General features: G+C 40.1%; 1 protein-coding gene and 1 long non-coding RNA gene across 3 annotated transcripts in view; one reads left to right on the top strand and one right to left on the bottom strand.

Moving 5' to 3' along the window:
- The window catches only part of LOC146331562 (uncharacterized), a 67334-nt gene that overhangs the window by 26289 nt on the left and 16328 nt on the right, over nt 1-24717 (top strand). Inside the window, exon 2 of the long non-coding RNA XR_014771689.1 lies at nt 11641-11840. This is a non-coding gene — a long non-coding RNA (uncharacterized LOC146331562). The remainder of the gene's footprint in view (nt 1-11640; nt 11841-24717) is intronic.
- LOC146331564 (zinc finger protein 385A-like) overlaps nt 1-24717 on the bottom strand; it is a 43142-nt gene that overhangs the window by 15246 nt on the left and 3179 nt on the right. The window contains exons 1-2 of one of the 2 annotated variants that reach the window (XM_084733039.1): nt 19008-19469; nt 3355-3500 (exon numbers count right to left, since the gene is read on the bottom strand). In XM_084733039.1, the coding sequence (XP_084589165.1) occupies nt 3355-3500; nt 19008-19017 (156 nt within the window). In that variant the 5' untranslated portion in view covers nt 19018-19469. Of the gene's footprint in view, nt 1-3354; nt 3501-19007; nt 19470-24717 lie in introns of those variants that run through there. The other variant, XM_084733031.1, reaches the window with a different exon arrangement.

The following is a 24717-nucleotide window of genomic DNA, read 5'->3' as shown; positions in this document are numbered from 1 at the left end:
GGGTGTTGCCCTCATTAAGCAGCCAAAAGTACACTGCGGTTTTACTCAGCCTCTCATCTCCTGCTCAGACTGTGAACGTATGCTGCCAAATGAGAGACTGTTTACACTCTCAAGCTCCAGGCACCAGGGGAAATGGTATAATTGGTCTGAAAATTTAAACCCTGTTTGAATGCATTGTTGGAAAATATTTATAGACTTTAGCCTTCTTTTTTTTTTTTGCTCCTGTCTCCAACTTGTGTTTCAAGTCACCTCTCCTTTGTTTTGTGTTTTTCATGTGGAGACCTGCAACACCTCCAAATTTGTTTGTTTACATCTGTGCCTGTCATCTGTCTCTGTGCCAACATCATGTGTGGTTGAAGGTATGACAGCTTGTCTTTTGTAAATGTGTGTATTTATCTGAGTGCATTAATGACTGTATAGACATGAGTGCCAACGAGATAACTATCCTGTATCCCTCTTATTTGTGGCTGTTGTTCACCATCTCCCTCTGTGTCTCCTCTCATTGTGTGTCTTTTGCTGCCATCATTTAGCAGCTGCTCTCCTCAGGATCTCTGTCTATACATCTGTGTTTCTGCTGTTATAACCTCATTAACCTATTAGTTAACTTTCTGTCTCCTATTTCACTCTCTCCTTCCTTAAACAGCGGGGCTTTTGTTGCACCAGAATTATACACTGTGGGCCACATGTTTACAGAGCTCAAAATAAGGATTGCCTGCTTTCCCGGGGCAAGTAAAATGGCATTGTGGGCTAGTAAATCTGGTAACTGACTTGGTGGTAAAAAAGAATTAAACTATGAGACTATTTTGATAGTCTTTTTAGTTCTGGTCTGGTTGCTGCTCACACTGATTTTTTAAAAAAATGAACCAAGTTAAGAGTAAACATGAAGTTATACAGACTGTCTTTAATGCTGCTGATGTGTAGATTTATGGTCTTTGTTGTCACACAGAACTCATGAAGAAATAACTGATTATTAGTATTATTAGTATTATTAAACAGCAAATCAGCCGCATGTTACGAATAATGACTTACGGGTAGCGACAGGACAGAATGGAGGCGGTAATCATTCAGGGCTTATTACTGGATCCTTGGGATCCCTGGCACACACTACCAAATGGACTTAATGACAAAGTACACAGAGTACGACCTTGTGACCTTTTAATCAGGGAAAAAGCACACACGTGCTATCATGGTTACTAGATGATTTGCATATATGCAAGACTTATAGGCCTACAGATCAATTCTAAGATTGTTTCTTGAACAGATTTCACAAATAACAGTTCTGTTTATTAGTGGTTATCATGCTTAAATCACACACTTGCTATCATAAAGTCCTGCTTGTTTGAAACTGGATCAAGTCCCTTCTTGGCAAGTGGTCTCAGGGGCTTGTTTGGTCTGCACCAGGCTTCTATTGATAGCTTTCACACCAGCCCAAACAAACTGCGCTAACCTGGCAAATGTACCAAGGTTCATTTTAATTGAACCAAACAGGTTAGGTGTGAAAGCAGCCTAAATCTGGTGTTGTGCTCTTTCACCAGTATGCAATGTAAATGATGGATAGTCACAATGAGAACTACTTAATAGAGAGTTGATTACAGAATAGAAATATCAATTTATTGAATGAGTTTTCCTCTGAGCACATCATACATATAACAAAATAGTTGCTGAAAATATGTGAAAGCTATGAAGTATTGTGGAGTTGTTCAGGATTTTTTGGGTGGGCCTGAAACATGACTTGGTGACACAACAGAGTCATGGTCCCCTAACACTATAAAAGCCCTGTGAACCAACTTTCAAACAGCACTGCCTGCCAAACCGAACACCCTCCTCAGTGGTCAGTCGCAAACATACCTTCAGTCCAAATCAGCCCAGCAGTTTCTGCTCTTTCAGTTCAAATAAATTAACACTGAAGAAAAAAATACCATCCTGTTGCAGACTAAAAGAAAGCTGATTCTCCAAGGAGTTGATAGGTCAGTGTCTTTTGACTCTGGTGGCTCAAACATGTCTGTACAAGTCCAGTAAAGCTGCTAGACAGAGCATCCATCTTTCAGGCTGTAATGGTATTTGACAGTTGCCACAGTGGACTCGACACACCCTCCAGCATGGCAGAGAAAAAGGCTCATCTATTTCATGATTTTCAGACCTAATTTTATATACTTAGCCAAGTATGAATAATTAATCACAAATGTTTCTGTGGTGTGACTAACTCAGACACGTATTTATTAATGGTTTATACAGATTTTAAAGAAATATTTCTTTCCCAAACTAATTAACTGGCACAGAGACCAATAACATGTACATTAGGCCTAAACTTTAGCCTTACAGAAAAGAATATTTTCCTCCGGAGAGATGCAAATCAACTGATTGGCAGAGGTTCATTCTCTCACAGCAGGCCTCACTGTGCAGCTTAATTCTCAATACAGCAAGGTGAGACCTACGGTATACCCCGGAGAATCTTGAGTGTCTGGAAATCACCTGTAATCCTGGTGAGTCACACCTGATGGTGATGATGATGATGATGATGATGATGATGATGATGATGATGATGAGCTCTCCAGATAACTCACAGAACTCCACGCTCCACAAAAAGTTTCTACTCAAGCTTGAACACAACTGTGTATGAAACAATAAACACAGTAATCCAGTGTTTTTGTCAGCTTGTCCTTCTCTTTCTGTCCTTTGCAGCCTCTAAAGTCGAGCAGGCTGATCGGGCTTTGAATAGGCTGCAGTCTCCTATCAGTGGATGACAGCAGTGTTTCAGACTTGTTTAAATTTTACTGTGCGGACAGAGAGTGATTTGGATTGAGGTTCTCTGGCAGTAGTGGCCACACTTGGTGTCCTCGCTGAAGCAGAATGAATCATTAACCTGGTGAAGGGTCATTTTGCCTGAGCACATGAAGATGAGCTAGACGATAATGTGTGTGTGTGTGCGCGCGTGTGGTGCACGTGCATCCGTGTTTGTCACCACGCTGACCTTCACATGAAACCCAATCTGGAAATGAGAAGGAGCCACAGAAAATGCTGACTGCAGAGAACACAGCCTCTGCCTCTTATACAATTGATTAGCTGTAACTCATTTTATTGCAGTAAAACACTCGCCCGGGCAATTCTCAATTATGCTGAAACTCACTCTGCTGAATAAAAAGTAAACAGCTGTCACCTTATCATTTTGGATTATACCATATAAATCCTCAGCACTTTATCACTTGTCTTCACTCAGGAGGCAACGCTCCAGAACAACTGAATACCAGCTCTGCCTTCTGTTAAGCGAAACAAGATGATAACAAATCCCAGACACCAAGCGTGCACACATGTGCATGTTCATGCTCGTGTGCAGGTATGCCCATGAGCACTCACTGTGTTAAAGTTGTGGAAGAGGCCGATGCTGGCTGGGTGAGGCGACTCCAGGGGAAACTGGAGGAAGGGCTTCATGTCCAGCGGGGCTGGGATCATGGGCGGGCTCCTGAGGAAGGCAGGGACCGGCCCCGGTCGGTTTACACTTCCTGTGGTAGATGCACAAGTAGAGAAATTAGAGATTCAAATATGAAAAAGCATAAAATGAAATCAGTGCATAAGATGAGAGCAACTACCACATTTAATTCATGTTTTCAGAAATATGTGATATATTTACTGAACTAAATCATAAAATGTCCATGATGTGCTATCAGAAATTAAAGAAACATGCTAAATTGAAATATTAGCTTCTCTGACAACAACACTACAGCCAGCATGTTCTTTGAAATTTCCATCCAAAATGTCCATTTTTGTTTTGGCCTTGCTGCCTGTTTTATGTTTATTCATTTTTCATGGAGCTAAAATTAATACTGAATTATGTTAAATCTAAGTGTCTGTTTATGAGTCGTAATAAATCATTAATAATCTTTTAGAAGGAATAGATGTTTATAACAGGTAAGAGTGTGACAGGCAGTAAGGCAGACAGTCACTGGACTACAACTCCGGAGTGTGTATTTTCAACCAAATTATAATACAGCAGAAACAAAACTACATCACCAATTGGAATGTACAGATAAGAGCACAGAGCAAAATGCAGTGCTATCTGGCCCTGGACAGACAGTACATTGTGGCAAATTACCTGACCACAGTGACTGATCACAAACAAAGAACCATGATGACAAAGTACAGACTCAGTGACCACAGCCTGGCAATCGAGACGGGCAGATACAAAAAATCATGGCTCCCTATAGAGGAGCACTACTGCCAGTTCTGCAAAGAAAAAAAAGTAGAAACAGAGCTGCATTTTCTGACAGAATGCATAAAAGTCCAGCCCGTCTGAACCAAATATTTCTCCAAATTTAAACAGAAACACCCTGAATTCGACCACATAAGCAACATAAACAAAATTCCAATCCTGTTGGGAGAATATATAGAGAGCTGCAATCTAGCAGCAGAATATGTCTTTAACTGCCACACTTTGAGAAACAGTGAGTGAATATATCTTGAATGTGCTTTGGCAATACTGTACTCTGTAATGGTCATGCCATTAAAGCCTCTTTGCATTTGCTTGGGCTTTTCACTTGTCATTGGCTAAGTATGATATGCTTGTCTTGCACCCGTGTAGATTCAGTATTTTAACACTCGAGTGTTACATATTTCACTTTTAAGAGGATAGTGAGACATTTTGGAAAATACACTTACACACTGTGAGTTAGATCTCATGTAAATATGAAACTTCCATCAGCAGCTGGTTAGCTTATCTTAGCATACTGGAGACAGGGGGAAACAGCAAACCAGGAGGTCACAAAATCTGCCTACCAGCACCTCTAAAGCTCATTAATTAACATGTTATATCTTGTTTGTTATCTGCTCATGCGATGGGTTGTGTGCATGTGAATGTGAGTGACTGGTGGGCTGGAGCTTGTCCACAGCAGTGATGCACAATATTTGAAAAACCTTAAAAAATATTTGTTTTATAAAAGCTCTATAAAATCTATACCGACTGCTGACTCCTCACTCCTCAAGTCATCAGCAACTGCTAGGCTAAAACAAGACTTACCTACTAACAATGTAGGAAAGTAGGTAGTTACATGTAATTAAATTACAAAATAAAAGTAATTGTAATCCATTGCAGTTACTGGGAAGACATGAAATTAGAGTTACTTATCAAAGTGTTGGTGATTACTAGTGGTTACATACAAATATTCTTTTTGGGTTGCCTGGCAGAGATCTGCTCTCTACTGAGTCCACTCTTCTAGTTCAATCTGTTTCCAGTCTTTGTGCCATAAGCTAAGCTGACAAGCTGCTTCCTATAGCTTCATAATTACCATACAGAAGGGAGAGTGGTATTGATCTTCTCATCTAACTCTGAGTGTTTTCCAAACTGTCAAATTATTCCTTTAAAGCTAATCATTTTATCAGAACAGGAACCTGCTGTAAAACAGGTTATTTTATTGTTTACATAAGTCTCATACTACCCCCTCTTTTCTAAATCTAAACCCTCATCTTCTGCGTCATTTTGAGCCCCACTACCCACCCACACCTCTCCTCGCCGTGCTTCTCTTGCTCACTTTTCTCTCAGTAGTAGCTCAGCAGCGGTGAATGCCTGCACTTGAGGAGTCTTCTATGATGGGCAGGAGGGCTAAGCTCCTTAAGCCTCGCAGCTGGGGTGCTGCAGATATCCGCCTTTTCTCCGTTTCTCCCTCTGTCTCTCTCTTACCAAGCACAGTTTTCTATCCTCATTTCATGGTCCCTTATTCTGTCTGCCTGCCTCTATATCGCCAGTCTGTATTTCTCCTCACTCCAGCACCAGTCCTACTTCTCGCTGTTTTGTTCCTCCTCATCCTCTTTCTATTTTCCTCTCTCCTTTCCACTTCTGCTTCTCGTAGTTATTCTTTTCTTTAGCGTAAAACCAGCAGGGTGCTTCAGGCCCAATCAGGCTCTGCAGAAAGAATTTGTATAATCTTTTCTCCTAAGATTATATGCAATCATCATCCTTTATTGCCACCGCTTTGTATGACTACTTAACAATTTTGTTACATTTGAAAAGAAAAACTGGTCACTTGTCAAAACGAGGGTAAGAAAAGGCTATTTTGGTAACAGCAGAGGAGGCTCCTTTCACTGACAGCAGGGGAGACGTAAAGAATGTGCTGTCAGGATCAGAAATAGATAGAGGGGAAAGTCTCTCCTTCTGGCATTCCTCTTCAGACCACTTCGGTCCTTGGGAGTCTGTGGCAGCTAAAGCTCGGCTGTAGGCAGCTATTGTCGTGTGTGTCTTTTGCAAACGCTGCATTAGAAGGAGCGAGTTTAAGAAAGTAGGAAGGGAAACAGGATATAAAAGTGGAGGTCGTGGTTTAAATGTCCTTCAGACAAGCCATGAATCCCCACAGCTCACATGGCGGCCATTATCACCTCTCCAAAACCAACCACAGCAAGATTTGTGCTGAGTGAAAAACCAGCGGTAATAACACACCTTAGTTCACACCAACATACGAACATGGAGGAATGAGTGAACACTCGACACCAGATACCAGGAAGGAATGAGTGTGAGCAAAGTAAAGGGTTTGCTTAATCTGGGACTGTTATTACATTAAAGAAAGTTTTGGGTGGTGATATTCTATATTTTTGTTGTTTCGTTGGATTTGAAGATGTCAAATCCTATGAAAAGACCTAAATTAGAACGATGTTGATAGGTTTTCAATGTAGTGAATCTGTGCTTTCTGACAAATTGTAGTTTACACTTGTGTTTGATGTTTTATGGTTATAATCAGTGCTGCATGATATGGTAAAAAAATAAGTCTTATTACAATTATTTTGACTGATACTGTGATTGCAATATGCAACACAATTAGTGGGAATGATGATTTTTGCATCACAATGTTCACTTTTGCTTGACAAAAAAAAAAATTAAAATCGTGATGACATGATATATGTTAGGGTCTGTACCAAAGAAAGTTTTTTTTTCTTTCATCTGGAGAAGAAGATTTTCAGGGCAGGGCATCTATGAAGCACTGCTTCATTATAAAGCCACTATAATTTCGATAGTATTGCAATCTCAGTCCATTTTTTTCATAGTGAAGAAGTAAATCTTTAAAATAAGTCACAGATACAGTGTTTTGCAAGTTCACACTTCTGTTCACACGGATTAAAATTAACTAGTTCATGTTCATAGTTTACAAATTTAAATTTTGAACTAAGTTCATAGTCTCAAAAATGAACAAGTTCATGTTCATTTCTCCAATTTAAAAAAAATATAAATTTAAATAGAGCCTCCTCCTATCAGGGATGGTGGAGTCTTTTTAAGGGTGTCATACTAAGTGATGCATGATATTCATGCTTTAATTTGAAGTCCCAGGTTTACTCATATCTATAGTTATTAACAACTTTATTCATAATGATTTGTGGACATTTTACATGACAGCAAACCTGAACATCAATATACTGTTGAAATTTCCATCTGGGACCTTGAAATTCCATCTTTCCAGTGCAAATTGAACTTCCCATAATATATTACAACTGCAGGGAGATGAAGAGGGAGATGAGTCAGAGCAGAAGGACAATAATGTGGATCTACTATCACAGTTTTCACTCTTCAGTGTAGTTCACACACTTCATGCTACATGATCAACCAATGTTTTATATTATGCTCACTGTGATCATACTTCATTTTAATCAGCTGATGATGTGAGCGCTGTTATCTTTCTCAGGAGTGAACATCGCTCACATTTATTAATTCCAAACTGATCTGTTCAGTTCACACTTCATAAAAAAAAGAGCATATTCAGTGAACGCTGTTCTTTTAGTGCATTCATAATATCATATTTTTCTCACAAACAACTGGGAACTATATTTTGCAGAAAACATTACGTTGTTGGGGACTAATTTCAGCTGTGGATTAATACACATCTGTTGAACTAGTAAGTATTTATAGCAGCAAGAGGTGAAGGTGGGATTGACTCAAAATAAACTACAGTCTGCATGTTTATGTGGTAAAGGAACATGTCTTCCAGTGCTTTAGCTGCACAGACCAACAGTTGTTAGATGGTTTTGGTCTTCTCATGGAATTTCTTAAAGAACAAGCGGAAATTCACAATAGCTGAGACCACATACAGTATATGCGTGCATCCATGCGTTCACACACATGCACGCACACACACGCACACAACCTGACAAACACTTGACCTCCATGACAGATTTCGAGCCTCATAGATAGAAAGTTGCAGTTGCATATATGTCTATCTGTGTGTGTGTGTGTGTGTGTGTGTGTGTGTGTGTGTGTGTGTGTGTATGTGTGTGTGTGTGCATGTGTGCACATGCCTTTCTTCAAAGTAGTCATAGTACTGTGGTTGTGGTTATATGCCTTTTTATTATAGGCCCCTCCCACTGTCACACCCCCTTTTAGCCAATTGGAATGAACTCACATTCACACACTTGACCTTTACGCTGAATTTCAGCGTCCTGTAGCAAAAACTGTGGCCACCAGAAGGTGGGGAAATTTTTGTGGACTGACTGACCAACAGAGTGAGCTATAGAGCTGCTGGTTGTAGCAAAAATAGCTACATGAGATCACCAGACTAAATTCAGGGTTACCTACAACATCCTGTGGATTTTTTCTTGCTTCTAATTTTGTGTCAGAAACTAAAATCCAGAGTGGAGAATGTCTTGGATACAATTAAACATGTGGTTAACAAAGCATGTAAAGGGACCGTAATGTTGGAGCTTTATGGACTGGATCAAAGGTATCATCATTGTGTTTCCTCTTTGGTTAGTGAAGCGTATTCCTGACACGCTTGTGGTAAATCCGCAGCTCATTTTACGCCACATTACAATTTAAAGGTCAAAGCTTGTCTGCTGTTTCTTATAAATCTGTATTTACTGTGCGGACACTCACACCAGAGTGATGTATTCAGCGCTGGCACGTAGTGTTTTCAGGGTCATATTCTGCACCATACCACAGCAGCTCAATGCAGCAGCAGCATCCCCTGACCTACCCTCCTCCTGAGTGATTTACAATGACATCAGATAAGTGAACGCCACGTCTCTTCAACAGCGACCACGCAGGGTGGGAGCGCATTGATTGGACACATTCTGAGGAGCGTTAAAGTGTTAAAGTGCTGCCAAACTCTATAAATCCAGGCCTCACCGTCTATTGCTCCTTCTCTCCACTAAAATGAACAGACAGCACTGTCTCACCCAGCCCCTCATCTTACTTCCCTTTTTTCAAATGCAAATGTTTGGTTGAGAAAAAGATCAATGCCTGTGTAATAGCTTATTGAATTTTGTGTAGATTGTGAGAGAGAGGTAGTTGGACAGAAATGAAGAGATGCCAAGGGGGGAAAAAAAGAAAAACAGACAACCAGAGACAGAATCTTATCGTCACAGTAGATTTTGCAAACCCTGAGACGTGTGTGTGCACGTAGGCATGCACACACACCAATATGCTGTGACTAAGGCCTCTCAAATTGGCAATTCATTTAGCCAATTTAGGTTTAATGATCACAGAGGTAATGTCAATGTCAGTGACGTCGCTGGAGCCTCTCTGCATTCCCTGCCTGCCTCCATCTTTGTGCTCCACGATGGGACCAGGAGGGAAGGGGACAGGAGACTAGATGACACGCTGTCTCACAGAATGAAGTCTGATGAGAGGCAGAGGCACTGCAGGGTCCCACCGAAAAAAAAAAAAAAATAGAAAAAAGGAAATGCAGCCACCTTTAGTTCCAGGCCCCTCAGCTCTAAACTCAAGAGGACGGGCTCGGCACACGATGCCAGCCGCCTCACATCTGCATCTAAATGGGCTGCTGTGCACAGAGGACTCTGAAATGAGCTTCTGTGGCAGATTAGCCAGCCTTCCCCTGACAAAAACCCCCGTCGCTGTCGCGGCAGCAGAGAGGACAGCTCTGTGGTGGCAGCTGGTCTGTTAACCCAAAAACCACTGGATCCACTGTGCTCTTGTTTGTCTTTCCCTCATGTTTTATGTGAAAAAGAACTGATCCCACTTGAGCAGCAATGATTAGCTGATCGATTGATTAGTTGTTAAGCATTAAATTAATGCCCAACTATTTTGTTAATCACGTGGCTGCCACCAGGATTTTTCTATCCCAGTGCTTAGGAAGTGACGTACAAGTCATTTATTATGCATAATCTGACTGTACATTGGTTAAAATGTTTCGGATGAAATCACTATCACAGCATCAGAAATGAAATTTATGTCCAAAATGTAGCTATAGATTTAGCCTATATCTGTTAGCTGTGCACACATGGTGTAAAATGAGCAAGTTGTCATCACAATGTTAGCGATTATAATTCTGCCCACACTCTTCTGTTGATCAGAAACCAGCCCTTTGCAGACATAACGTAGCCTTACATACCCCAGACATCCACTAGCCAACACACTGACACATCATAGGGTACACGTGGCATAAGAACAAAGCCTGGGATCGGATTGGAAACAGAATAGCTTGTAATTAATGTTTGCATATTTTCAGTTTAAAAATAAAAATGCAAAAATGCTTCAGGTGGGTAACTGGGGCTACGCAGATTTGTGGCGTGCCCATGTCTCCCCCTTGCCCCAGTGCAGCTGTCCAAATTCTCTGATGTCAGTGTTTCAAACGCGGATCATTTCTGCTTTCTTTGGTCCACCATGACAGTAAACTGAATATCTTTTGAAATGAAAGAATGAAGAAATGAAAATAAAATTAGCAAATGAAAATTAGTTGCAACCCCGGATCCCACATTTGGTGGTAGATGACATCATTGGTAGGTTGATCATGATCTGTTCAAATGATTTATAACTCCTACAGGATTTCTTGTTGTGTGGCAGGAATGCTGAGCTGCCACATTTTGGCATTAGGCGACATAATAACCCTGCAAAATAAATACTTGAAATGATTTGTTACATCAGCTTGCTCCCATGTGCTGTAAATGTAATGCAACTGTGTTCGAGGGTCCAACCTTTGAAGAAGCAGAGTGCTAACTTTGTCGTGATTGCAGGGGAAAGATGGCTCTGTCTTAGTGTCGCATACTGCTACTGTGAAGGACTGAGCATGAAATCCAATTTACTGCAGCTCAGCTTACCCTCAAGTCAAAGGCGGCTATTCCAACCTAAGCAGGGGACAGACGACAGTACACACACACACACACACACACACGCAAACACACATACACTTAGACACACAAACCTTTGTAGTCTAAATGAATGATGCTCTGAAAGGAGTAACTTATAGGCTCACTGCTGATTAATGTTGTGTTTGTGTGTGTGAGAAGTGGACAGTGAGGAAAGGACATGGTGAAGAGCAGAGCGGAGTGCTGGTGAAGAAGAACACAGTTGATTTCAGGCTGCACTTTGTTTTAATGATAGATGCTCTGCGCCCCAGTGGCCAGGCTTAAATGCCACCTCCCAGAGAACTCTCAGAAGTCCTCTTTCACTGAAAATGTGTGTGCATGTGTGTGTGTGTGTGTATCTGTCTGTTTTTATGCAGTGCTCTTGAGATCAGCTAGTCCTTCTGCAGCTCCATTCTCTGATTTCATGCAGTATTTGTAATTAATGAAGACTTCTGTTTTCCCCTACAGATTTTGCACCGCTCTCATTAAAATTAAAATCATTATGTAATGATGGTAGTACATTGCTGTGTTTGGACTTTTCCATGCTATCAATTTCTCATGAAAAATTCTGTCTTGTCTTTTCCGTAGCACCGGATTATGAAACATCCTAAAGAGGTAAAAACTCCCCGACTGGCAAGTGGAGATGACAAGCTTGGTAGGAAATAATGGTGGTGGGGCTGAGTGGATGGAGTCGATTGAGCGAGGAAAAGAGGTCTGGACAAGGAGGGGAGATGAGGTGGAAAGAGAAGTAAAGCACTGAGGAGGGGGAGGGAGCTGCATGTTTTGAGGTGAGTCCAAGGTGACCAGAGGAGGTAAAGAGCCATGTTAACCTGCAGGTTAATGCACAGAAGACTGAAGAACGCAGTTATACTCCAGCTAAACTGCAGCACACCAACACACAAACATGTAGGAATGAGTGACAAACTGTGCTGTACATGTGTTAGAAATCTCATGGTAACATCGTCAAACTAGTGACAGCAGTCCAGTGGGTACAGCTTCTTGTAAGGGTTAACCTTTGGCTGTCATATGCAAAATGTCACGTGCGCATGAACAATTCTGGGTTATTTTGTTGCCCTCCCTGTAGGTTGTCTGCGTGTCAAATCATGTTTTAAGCACACACAAATCCTGAGAGATGGAGTTGGAAATATGGCTCATGTATGGTCCATTTTTGATGTGTGTTTGCAGCAGCGTGTGTCGAATGTTGTCAGTTTGACTGGTTGTGGAGTAGTGCAGTATTTTTGCATCATATGAGACAAACTGAAATTGATTTTTTACAAATATTTCCACAAACTTCTCGCCACAGGGCAAGTGGGAATAAACGCAGCAAAAACTCAGGGTTAGACTCACAAATCAGTCTCCACTCAGTAGAGACTGAGATCTCCCAGCTTTTTGTTGTTGAAACTGTGTATAAACAATAAAAGATACTAAAAATACTGCAGAGCTAATTCAGAATCTTCAGAGTGGCCCTTAATATTGCTGAAGTCACATGCTTACTACTGAGGAGAATGGGGGGCAGATCATCGTGTCCAGTTAGGCGTGTCCTTGAAAAAATGTGCGGGGCGTATGTTTGTTAATGGCTATGATCTCCACTGTTCAAAGAACTACCTTTAGAAATCCCCAGATGATTGGTAGGCAGTGAGATCTCCGATTCTCTGGTATTGCAAGATTATATCAGGATAAATTGGATTTCCGGTGTCTGTCTGTGTTTAATTTTGGTGGGACTCGACGTGTGTTCAGACAGAGGTTTTTGCAGTCTTTGTTTATTCTTATCAAACAGTCAATGTACCACCTATACAGACATTAGTTGTAGCAAGCTAGCAATGTGTAAACCAACCAAATATTTTCTTTTTTACTAAAGGTGAAACATTTTGAGACTGTCCTCTAAAGAATAATGACAGCATCAGTTGTTTCAGCAAGTGCCCCAAAATGTTAACATTAAAGTGACAAATCCCTCTATAGGCCCTGATGCATACAGAGGAAATTGAGATGGGTCAGTGAAACATTGAATTATAGCACAAGGGACTGCTGTTTATGTCTGTTTTCAATTAACTAAGTTTTGAAAGCATCATCAGAAAGCATGCAAAAGGCTGCATCTGGGACCAGTGTGTGATTTGACCCCTCTGGGCTTCTGTAGAAACATGATGGTGCAGCATGACTCTGTGGGGGATCCTTTGTAGATATAAACAGCTCATTCTGATGTAAAGAAAACACAATTCTTATTTTGTTTGATAAGACTAATGAAAACATACTTATGAGCACTATATTCTATTTCTGCCATAATCTTCCAATAAATCCTTTTAAATCTTACATACCAGTCCTTTAACAGTGCATTTATGAAATGTAGTTATACTGACATTATCCATCTGTGCGTTTGAGTTCTGGACAGTCACGTGAATGTTAACTGGAGAGCTTGTGAACATCTCCCTATCTGTAGCTCCTCTCAGGCCTCAGCTCTTTAGGGAGGTGGTGTTGGAACATCCTGAAGCTGGCTGCCAACTCTCTCTTCCATTACACTGCGGTCATGATGTAGCACAGTTTGAGGCACACAGAGAGCACTACCGCATGAAACCACGCAGAGCAAAGTAAGAGCCATTAAGAGATCCACCATGTCAACGTGACCTGCAGCCCTGCCCTGCATTATTATTGGGTTTGTCAAACCATTTACACACCTGCCGACGGCTGGAAGAACACCCTACTGCAGGTACACACTGACAGAAACCCGAGCATGCAAAGTACACAAGCAAGCACACAAGCACACAAAGGCACATGTGGGTGAACACATGTAGGTAACAATGGCATCAGACACACGGCAGCCAGGTGCATCTCCTTATGATTTTATACAATAGAGAACACACAAAGGCAATGAATATGTGACCTTCAATAAACAAGGCAAATCAAAATAGAACAAAGGCAGGACGTATGCAGCTGAATTACATATAATATATTGTTTTTGACCGCAGAAGCAGAAATTACATGCTGTATTTTTGGATCTGATTGGATTCGGAAGGGCAGAGTGTGGTTTTATGCTATAGCTTGGTCTTGAAGCAACACGCAACGTGGGTTATGTAGGGTAAGAGTCAGGCTGGTGGCTCAGCTGTGGTCTGCATACCTTCAGGAGAATAAAACACAAATACCAAAGAGACTTTATGATCGGCCTATGTGCCCTTTTGCCACTTGATCCTTGGAACCAGTAAATGGCAAACGTTAGTGTGTCTACTTTTATAATTACGGTCAACAAGTCCTCCAAGCCAAATGACAAATATATCCTTGTCATTGCCTTTTGAAACAACATGTAGGAACATTTTATGACACTGAAGATAACATAGCCTTTACATGCAGTGGGACTCTTTCTGCTACAGTGCAAGTTCATTAACAGACTCAACGGAGTCAATTAAAATGATAAGTTGTCAACTATTAAATTAATTGCCAACAATTTTGATAATCAGTATTTTTTTTAAAAAAGAAAAACATTTTCAGATATAAGCTTATTAAAATGTGAATATTTTCTGGCAAGACATTTGAGGACATCACCTTGGGCTTTTGGAAACTGATCAAAATTTTTCTCACCATCTGACATTTTATGACCAACCAACTAATCAATTAATTGAGAAAATGATTGGCAGATTTATAAATAACGAAAAGAATTATTAGTTGCAACTGTATGCATTTTAGAGTATCTTTTTTTTAACATGTCTCTGCATAAAAAGTTGATCAAGGTAAAACATTTTAAGGGACATAAACATAAGAAAATCACATTTTGGAGTGGAAGGGATGTTCAAAGTTTGTTTAGGTCCATGATAAATGACTCCTGACTTGTTGGCCTGTTAGTCCACCACTTTGGATCAGACTGAAATGGCAGAACTCAGATAACTAACAGATGGAGTGTTGTGAAGTTTACAGAGAATAAATCTTAACACTTTGGTGACTTTCTGCCTTAACATCTCATAATATCTATTAATATATCTTCATATGTCAAAAGATTACTTTGATTTTTGGTTGTAAGGGAAATAAATCCTAACTACTGGATGCATTGCCCTGAAATATAGTCCAGATCTCCAGGTCACCCAAAGAATAAATCCCAGTGACTTTTCCTCTAGTACCACCAGCAGTTCAAAAAACTTTACTTATCATGTGAAATATCTAAAAATCTACTGGATGGATTGCCATAAAGTTTTTTTACATTCATGTTGTTTATTTTGATGATACCTTGACTCACACATGACCAATCAAATGTTCTCTGCTTTAACAGATGAGTCATAATTCACTAGGTTGTTAGGGGTCCTTGTCAGAAAAGCATTAAACTTAAGTAGTTTTAGGCATTTGAATAAAGGACAAAAGCTTTTTCTTGTGAGGACAGACTGTATATGGCACACATACTGTAACTACAGACCTTTAGAGTTGTTTGACCTTCTCTTCTTTGCTCACCTGTGCAGCCTTTTTTCTGTCAATAGTTTCAGGCCTCACAGACGTATGAAATATGTGTCAGTTTTGTCAAACATACAGAGTGACAGGCACATTTCTCCATTTTAAATGTCAATACTTTTCATCCCTCACTGCATTGCCTCAATTTAAAGGTCACGTTGTTTATCGGGGACGCCATGCACCTGTGATTCTTTTGGTGAACATTGATGAGTGGGGAAATCTGCACACACACACACATTTATGGATTACTTCAAGCTGGTTGGGTGAACAATGATGCAAGCCACAAATGTTTTTTCATAGTGCTGAGTGAGGTCTTTGCGTCAGACTAGAAGAAGCCGTGGCCCATTTTTTTTAAATAAATAAAGACCTCAAACCTCTGGGTCTGAAATATTCATCATTAAAATCACACAAGAGTTACTAAACTGCGTTCCACAGTGCTCTGCACAGAGGGAGATGAGCCAGCTTTAGCACAATTCTTTCATACTCCACTGCTGATTTTGTCTGCATGTTTGAATGTTGCTTTTCTTTACAAGAAATACGGTATTTAGATTGTGACGGTGGTGGATGGAGACACTATAAAAAGCATTGTTTTTTAGTTATGGACAGAGGAGAGGAGACTTTTCCTCCACCTTTTCTTGTAAACACTGTCGCTGTCATCGCCTCTTATGGAAACTATTTTGGTCTCTGGACTTACATCTCGATCTCAGTAAAAGGAAACCAATACAGTATATAAAACCCCGTCACCTCATGTCGCTGTGATCTTGTGTCAGTGTGTTTAGTGTCTAATGCACACAGAGTTAAAGCTTCAGCTTCGGGTGGGGATTACCACAAGCTCAAACTCACCCCCAGATCACAGGCAGGGGGTAAGAGCAAGCAAACAAAAATAAAGTAGGCAAATATTTAGTCAACACACACGTACACGGAACAAGGTCATCGTAGTTAATCAAATTTAAGATGAGAAGCAATGTTGATATTACCAAACAGACAAGATAAAATGTCGAAACAGAAAGTGTGAACACAAAATGTTGATAAACTCTGATGTTTACTGTATACTACGTCATATTAATAAAGCTGGTGTCCTGGTAGCTCAGTTATTAGACCACATGCCCCATACACAGAGGTTAAGAGTCCTCAGCTGTAGCCATGGGTTTGATTCCAGCCTGTGACCCTTTGCTGCACATCTTTCCCCCTCTCTCTCCTCAATTTCCTGTCCGTCTAAAGCTGTCTTATCAAATAAAGGCTAAAAGCCAAAATATAATGTAAAACAAAAAAAAAAATCCACTAAAGAATGTGCATCTTATCTGGCTAATTCTGCAACAATGTCCCCTTGTGTATTTGGTTTAATAAAACTGAACACATTAATCAGCTACTTCTGTAATATTCTACAGTGATAACATCGACATAATTAAACTGAATACACTAAATGCTTTCTACAAAACAGAATTTGCATTTAAATATCTAGAAATTATAATCTCTGAGTGCTCTCAAATTAAGTCAAAGTTAATTTTGTTGCATCATTTATTATTTATAATTAATTTTTATTTTACATTATTCATTATTTATTTTAATATGTATTTATAGATTGGCACAGAGCTTTTCAACCTACTTAAGCTTGTCAGGAAAGGTCCACTGCATAAGCATATGGTTGTTTGCCCCCTTTTGTCTATTTTGTATTTATTTTAAAGGACCGGTACATTGGACGTAGTGGCATCTAGCGGTGAGCTTGCAGATTGCAAATACCCCGTCTCACCCTCCCTTTCCAAATGTGTAGGAGAAGCTACAGTGGCTGTCGTATCTGGAGCCAGTGTTTGGTTTGTCCGTTCTGAGCTACTGTAGAAACATGGCGGTGCAGCATGGCGGTTTCCCCTCCCTCTGCAGACATAAAAGCCTTATTCTTAGGTAACAAAAACATAACAGTTGTTATTTTCAGGCAATTTTACACTAAATACTAATGAATACTAAATTCAATTTCTGCCATACTTTGCCAGTAAATCCCTGTAAACCTTACCTTAACACCATTTAATGTATGTGCAAATAGGACACAAAATCTACAGACATTTATGCCAATGTCTCTTGTCTGAGTAGATAGAGTATTATGGAGCTGCGTATGAAGACTGTGGGGAAGACAGACTACAGGGAAGTAGACTGGTTAGAAAAGACTTGCTGGTAAAGCCTGTTGTCGACCTTGAACAAAATAAACTTGGCAGTGAGAAACTGAGATGACTGATCACATAATGCAGCAAAGTTAGACTATAATTAAGAGGTGCCTTGACTGAGGGTCAGGTTAGAGAACTTAAAATGAAACATGACCTCTTCTGGCAACATTTTTGTATAATTTTGGCGAATTTCCTAAACTGTCTGAATAACTGAATGTGATGAGTTTTAGGGTGCAACGTTAATTAAATCTTTCTTTCTCTGTCTCCGTCTTTGGCTATTTTCTGTCCTCCTGTGCGTGTGTTGCAGAGTAACAGTGTTTGACATTATCAGTGTGACATTCCCATTTTCTTGTTGTTTTGGAGCTTAAAGTGGCATCATAAATGACAAAGACAAGCAGCAAATCCTCATATTTAAGAAGCTGGAACCAGCAAATATTTTACATTTTTGCTTGAAAAATGACTAAAACCATTAATTGATTATTAAAGTAGTTCTTTTCATTGACTAATTGATTTATCGACTAACCATTGCAGCTCCTTTGATGACTGCAGGATTCATGAACACAGTTTAACAAGAATAAAGTTCTAGTTGGAACATGACAGGAACGATTAGTTTTTTGGTCAATGGAATGTCATAAAATGGTGAAAAGTGTTGATCAGTGTTTCTCAAAGCCCAAGATGACAACCTCAGATGTCTTGTTTTGTCCGCGCTTACATAGAGGAGTAATGAAGCCAGAAAATATTCACATTTAAGAAACTGGAATTAGAGAATTTTGACTTTATATCTTTAAAAAAAATTACACCAATTAATTGATTGTCAAAATAGTTGGAAATAAATTTAAAATTCTGAATTGTTGCAGCTCTGATCGTAACTTCCTAGGGCCCAAAGTGACATCTTCAAATTCCTTCTTTAGTCCAACCAACAGTCCAAACCCCAAATCTCTGCATTTACTGTCATGAATGACAAAGGAAAGCAGCAAATCCTCACATTTAAGAAGCTGGAACCAGCACGTTTGATTTTTGGCTTAAAAAAATGACTAAACAATTAATTAATTATCAAAATAGTTAGCAACTAATTCTCTTTCGATCAACTAACTGATTAATCAATTAATCATTGCAGCTGTTTGGAACATACAATGAACATGAACAGAAATTAGTCTTCCATCCTTTCCGTCATTTCCCAGTCTTTTTTTTAATCATCATAACTTCATGACAAAGTAAACAGATCATCTGAAACGCATCCAAGTTAGCAGCACCACATGCAGACAAAACTTTGTGCCAGAGCTGAGTGATCACCTTGACAGAAGAGGAATGTAACTGCAAGAAACAAATCAATCAGATCAATAGCTAAGAGAGAAAAGCTTCCTGATACCGTCTTACCCAAGATCATCCTGTATCCTTCCACTGTCAACTCTTTTCCCGCGTTATCTTCTCGCTCGACTCCTCTCTCCCTCGATCAGCTACTGACGTGACTCAAGCCTGAAGCGCCCACCTCTCTGGCTCTCAAAACTCAATGTGGAGCAGACATCCAACATCACAGCCTTCACTTTGCATCTTTGCGATGTGTCTCCTCTGTTCGCCTCATCCACATGAGGTGCTTCTCGTTCAGACGTCTCTCTTTCAGCCAGCTGTTGCCAGAGGAGGAGCACGGCAGCAGCAGCAGCCCTGACCGCAACACAACATGCACTCAGTCTACTGCAAAGGGAGCCTGTAATTTATTCACTGTTATATATTCACTCCAGCAGGAGGAACACCAGAGAATACAGCTGAGATGGAGCCCTGCCTCACTGGAGGAACCTCTGCACCACAGCATGCCTCTCCTCCTCCCTCTCCCTCTCTCATATTTTGGGGTTGGGTATAACCTAAAGGCACCTTGCATTCCTGAGCCCTGATTGGCTGGAGGCTCTACCAATGAGAGCAGTCAGTGCTGAGCATTTTCTTGGGGTGTTTGAATCAGGAGACAGAGTGATAATGCTACTGTCGATTCTGTTCTCCCGTTCTCTCTGTCACCCTTTTCCTGCTGTTTACTATTGACCATTTTTTTCCCCCTGCTTGTCTCACTCCATGCTCTGCCTCGTGCTTCACGCCGACAGCTTCTGATGCGTGTCCTGAGTACGTTAATGCCTGCCCTCACAACATCCTCCCCCTGTATGATCTGCCCTGGGCTCTCTTTCTACCTGTCTGCTGCGTGTTTACACAAACAGTAGGGGCAAATTTTGTGAATGCTGGCCGAGGTTCACGATTGTAGTTGCCGTCCCAGACAAATATGTGAACAGAACAAAAAGCAACGCAGAGACAGAGGAGTGCCAGAGACTGACAGCTCGAGAGTCTTGATGAAGCGTTGGAGGGAGGGGAGGAGCGACTGAGGTTAACGCAGACTGACTGGGGATGAAAGTGTAAGGTGAGGAAATGTGGAAGATGTGTTGGAACAGCAGGATGAAGGAGATCGCTGACAGCTGTTTGACAGGCAGAGAGTGCTGAATGAGCTCAAACTAAGCCCACTGCATGCACATTTGTGGGAACATTTACTAGAATGATATATTTAAAGTGGAACGCTGTGCTAATGTGTATTCAAGAGTTCATCAAACTCTTTCCCGCAAGATTAGGCAGCTCTGTCACTGGCTGACCTCTGGCTTTATGCAACATGAAGTGATGCATTTCTACATAATGTTCCAGTCATTATAACAAAAAAAAAAATTACAGTAACTCAGCCTGTGTGCATGTGTGTTTTTAATGCAAGGTATCACGAGATTCAAGATTTAGCTAATTGTCATTTTCTTGTGTACTTGTACATATACTGTATATAAAATGAAATGCTGTTTCTCCTGGCCCACAGCAGTAACACAAGAGATGAAAACCTCTAAAATTCCTTATAAACAACAATACAACTAAAACAAACTATACACCTAAAATTTTATAGCTTAGCAACAGTGTAATAAAGTGCATTTTAGAAAAAATGTGTATCATTATGTTTCAGTTCCAAACAGTGCATGACTCTGTTTAAAAAGTGCAGCTGTTGTAAGTTGTAATTTCCCCACTTGAAAATTTCCAGCCTTCGACCTCAAAGCGATCCAGGTGCATGAAGCCAAACATAAACAAAAACATGGCTGACTGTGACAAATTGATGAGTTTATTTGGCAGGTGTACCCATAATTACACTATCAGCAGTATCAGCAGTGTCATAATACATTAATTTACATCCAGAATGGTTTTACTATATGAACGTCTGGAAAACCAGGCTGTTTAGGTGTGTTGAAGACTAGCAGCAGAGACAGAGTCCTCTGGAGCAGCACGTGAAAGGCAGCATTGAATATGGACAGAAGTGTCCATGTCATATAAACTTTCTTTGATCATGAAGCCTGATGTTACTCTACAGACCTGTGGTTTACACTGCAGACTGGAGTCTCTGTTAACTGACAAAAAACTATATCCATGTTACAAAAATTGACAACACTAAATGCTAAGTGGCCTCGCCCTTCAAATGTTGAAATTCCAGGCTTGATAGTATGTACTGAGACTGGCATGGGTGCTGCCATTGTTGTGTGACATTAGACAGCTTCTTCTTCATTAAGTCGAAGAAGATGGATTTGCCCAGAGTTAACAAGTAAGAACTCTGACTTTGAGTGGTGTTCCATTATACTTTTTCTAGTAAAAGGTTGGAAATTTTTAAATTCCAGGTTGTCTGGAATGCACCACAAGCTTGTGTGAAGTCAGGATAGTGTGTGTGTGTGTGTGTGTGTGTGTGTGTGTGTGTGTGTGTGTGTGTGTGTGTGTGTGTGTGTGTGAGAGAGAGAGAGAGAGAGAGAGAGAGAGAGAGAGAGAGAGAGAGAGAGAGAGATAAGGTTTCCTCATTAGTTGAGTCGGGCTGAATAATGCAGGTAGGTGTATTGTTGTGGCCAATGGGCCAGGTGCTAATGTGGCTGTCTGAGGGTGAAGGGGCAGACATGGCATGACTTTAATGGATGTCACCATGGGAAACTGAAACTGGACCACTGGATTCAGGTGACACACCATCCTGCATGTGTGTGTGAATGTGTGTGTGTTTGTGTCTCTTGGGGGATGTATGATAAGACTTTAAGTTGCTCACCTGTTAAAACACTTTGTTGGTTCTCAGAGAAAAAAAACAAGCTGTGTTGGGTTGATAGATGATATTGCCAGGTTGGTAGAATACAGTACACAGAATTTCACACCAGCCATTTTAACATTTATTAGAAGAGTAAACACAGGTGTTATCAATGATACTAATTAAGTTTCTGTTCCATTCAAGTCAAACAGAGTTATGGTACTGCGTATGTGTATGTTGTTTCACTGAAAAGGCTCTGCTACACTAAATGGAACGAGACCTTAAGTCCACCTCCAGTCACGTTTATGTAAATATAAAATACTCTGCAAGAGGTAATAAATTGTGTCTGCTATTGTTTTTCTTTCAAAATCAGTTCAAATACCTTGTTAAAATGGCTTACATATAGCTACGTATGGCTACTCCAGTAGCCAGGAGCCACTCCACTGCTCATTTCACTCCTGACATGTCTTGTAACACAATAAAAAAAAAATACTTCACGGACATGTTAACAAAGCTAAAAATAAAAATGTGATTTTCTCTGGAGAAGGTCTTTAATTAGTATCACTGGTAACACATTTGTTTACCCCAGTATTTCATAGCAATATGGCTGCTCTGAAAAAAAGAATCTATTATGGCCTTAAAAGACCGGGATACAATAAGCTCAAATATATTCAAAAATAAACCTCTTGCCTTTATACATGTAGGAGCTGGAGCAGTCTGTAAGTTGTTATAATAAGCCTATATTGCAGGAGTCTGAGTTCAACTGTGGCAAGTTTCTCTGCATTCTTAAATCCATTCTTCAGTAGTTTTACTGTGCAGGTGCAATGACAACACTGGTCTGTATATTTTCAATATGAGTGCATGTTTGGGCATTATTTTAATCCATTTATGTAAAAAATGATTTTTAAACCTTTTTGTTAAACTTATCGACCTGTTGGTCCACCACTTCAGTCCAAACGTTAATATCTCAACAAAATATTGGATGGATTGTAGGTTTGGGCACTATGGCCCTAAAATAATATCATATTTTTGGTCTAAAACTCACAGAAGCTGTTGAGCTCTCCTCGCTTGATTTTTGGTTTCCCTGTGCTCATCCAGACGTGTCTGCTTGAGGTGGTGAAATTAGTTTGTTGTATTGCCCCTTTTGCTGTTCCAGTCTTTTTGCACATCTTTCATATTACTGTGGTTTGCTGTACATCTGACCTTTTGTAACCAAACCACTAACACACTGAAATCGCTTTCCTGTTTGAAATAACTCCTCCACCGTAGAGCCAGCAGCAATGTTGCTTTCTCTTTCTGCTTATTGTTACGGTGTGATGTCATTCTGTCAACAAGTCATAGTATTGCCATTATCACAATGTAAATTTTTTGTTGTCACATTAAAATTGTACCAGTAGTATTGTGAATGATACAATAATGGTACATCCCTAATGGGTTGCCATGAAATTTGGTAAACATTCATGAATGAATTAAAATATATTTAGTGATCTTTCTCAACTACTATCATCACATAAACAAAATTTAACTTTGTCCAATACCTCGGTTTTCTGACCAAATACCTGTAAAACTAAAGCCTGAAAAAGGTCAGCTGTACTTTGTATTTTGTGCTAATTAGCAAATGTTACTGACACACTAATTTAAGATGGTGAGTGTTATACCAGCTTAGCATTAGCATGTTAGCTTTCACCACTGTCCGTAAGCATAGACAACACAACCCCTAACATGGCTGTAGACTGTACAGCAGCTTATGTTAAGATGGATTTGGCAAAAAAATGTATGTTGTTGTGTTCTACAAGACTTGAAATGTAATTGACAAGTTTTGTTGTTGCCTTAAAATGTCAGACTACCACCTGTTTGTGTTTGTTACAGTGTATGCAAACGTTTGTGGTCAAATCGGCAAAAGTCATACTTTGTACTTCATTTCAGCGTCATGCGCTGTTCATGATATAACTTAAACAGCCTGGCACAGGTTGAACACAGTAGAGTTTGTGTGCCTCTCTACATGAAAGAAGGTTTTTATTGGGCGTTACTGTACATGAGTCTTGTATTTATATTACTATCCACAGGAGATATATAGAAGGCTTATTGAAAGAGGTAGTGTGAAAGATTTAGTGGCATCTCATGCTGAGATTGCAGATTGCAAACACATTGTCTCACTGTCCTTTTCCAAGCCTGTAGGAGAATCTATAGTGGCGGTGGAACTCACAAAAAATGGGAAAGTTTCTTGGCTGCTATTTGCCAACCACAGATTCTTTGGCTACATCGTGGCTCGTTCAATCAGACAGTTCGAATTGTATTTAAATTGATTTCTACAAAAGTAGCTTTTAATCAGGGTTTTCAACGAAGCTCTTACTGTATCATTGCTTAACACACTTTTAATATTTCAAAATGAAGCATAATCTAGTTTAATAATAAAGACTAACCTTAAAACTAAACAAGAAATTAAAATAGAATTTTGCAGAGAGAATTTGTGTTTCTTAAATATTGACTTGTTTTAGGGTATCGGGTCTTTTTGGACTATGTAATTTAATGTACGCTGATGCTGTAGGATGCTGTCAGATGAGCAGTATAGCCATGTTTTGCAGAAACACAGAGCACAGACACCGAGCACATACAGTAGAGGTGGAGTTAGATTCCTCTTTGTCACACAATATATAATAAATAAATATACTTTAATTTTGCAGAAGAAAATATCTATATATACTGTGATGACTAAAGTTATATCATGTTGTTAGTAGTGTGCAGTGCAGTCAGTAGGCCCGTGTGTGTGTGTGTGTGTGTGTGTGTGTGTGTGTGTGTGTGTGTGTGTGTGTGTGTGTGTGTGTGTGTGTGAGAGTGGCTGTGTGCATATGACCTCAACCATCCTATCATTCTCTCATGCTGCCCCAGGAGGCCATAACTATGTCGACAGGCTTGTTGAGCTCTAATTTTAGCCGTTGATCGTTAGTGAGTGAGTCCTGAGGAGTCCTGCCAGCGTTTAATGAAGTCTTCATTTGATGTGTAACACCGATGAAATGGCCTAAAGCA

Source organism: Lutjanus erythropterus, chromosome 2, assembly GCF_056507025.1.
Source record: "Lutjanus erythropterus isolate fLutEry1 chromosome 2, fLutEry1.hap2, whole genome shotgun sequence".
NCBI classification, from domain to species: domain Eukaryota; kingdom Metazoa; phylum Chordata; class Actinopteri; order Lutjaniformes; family Lutjanidae; genus Lutjanus; species Lutjanus erythropterus.
The sequence above is the reverse complement of the archived record's forward strand: the minus strand, read 5'-3'. Positions and strand labels throughout refer to the sequence as shown.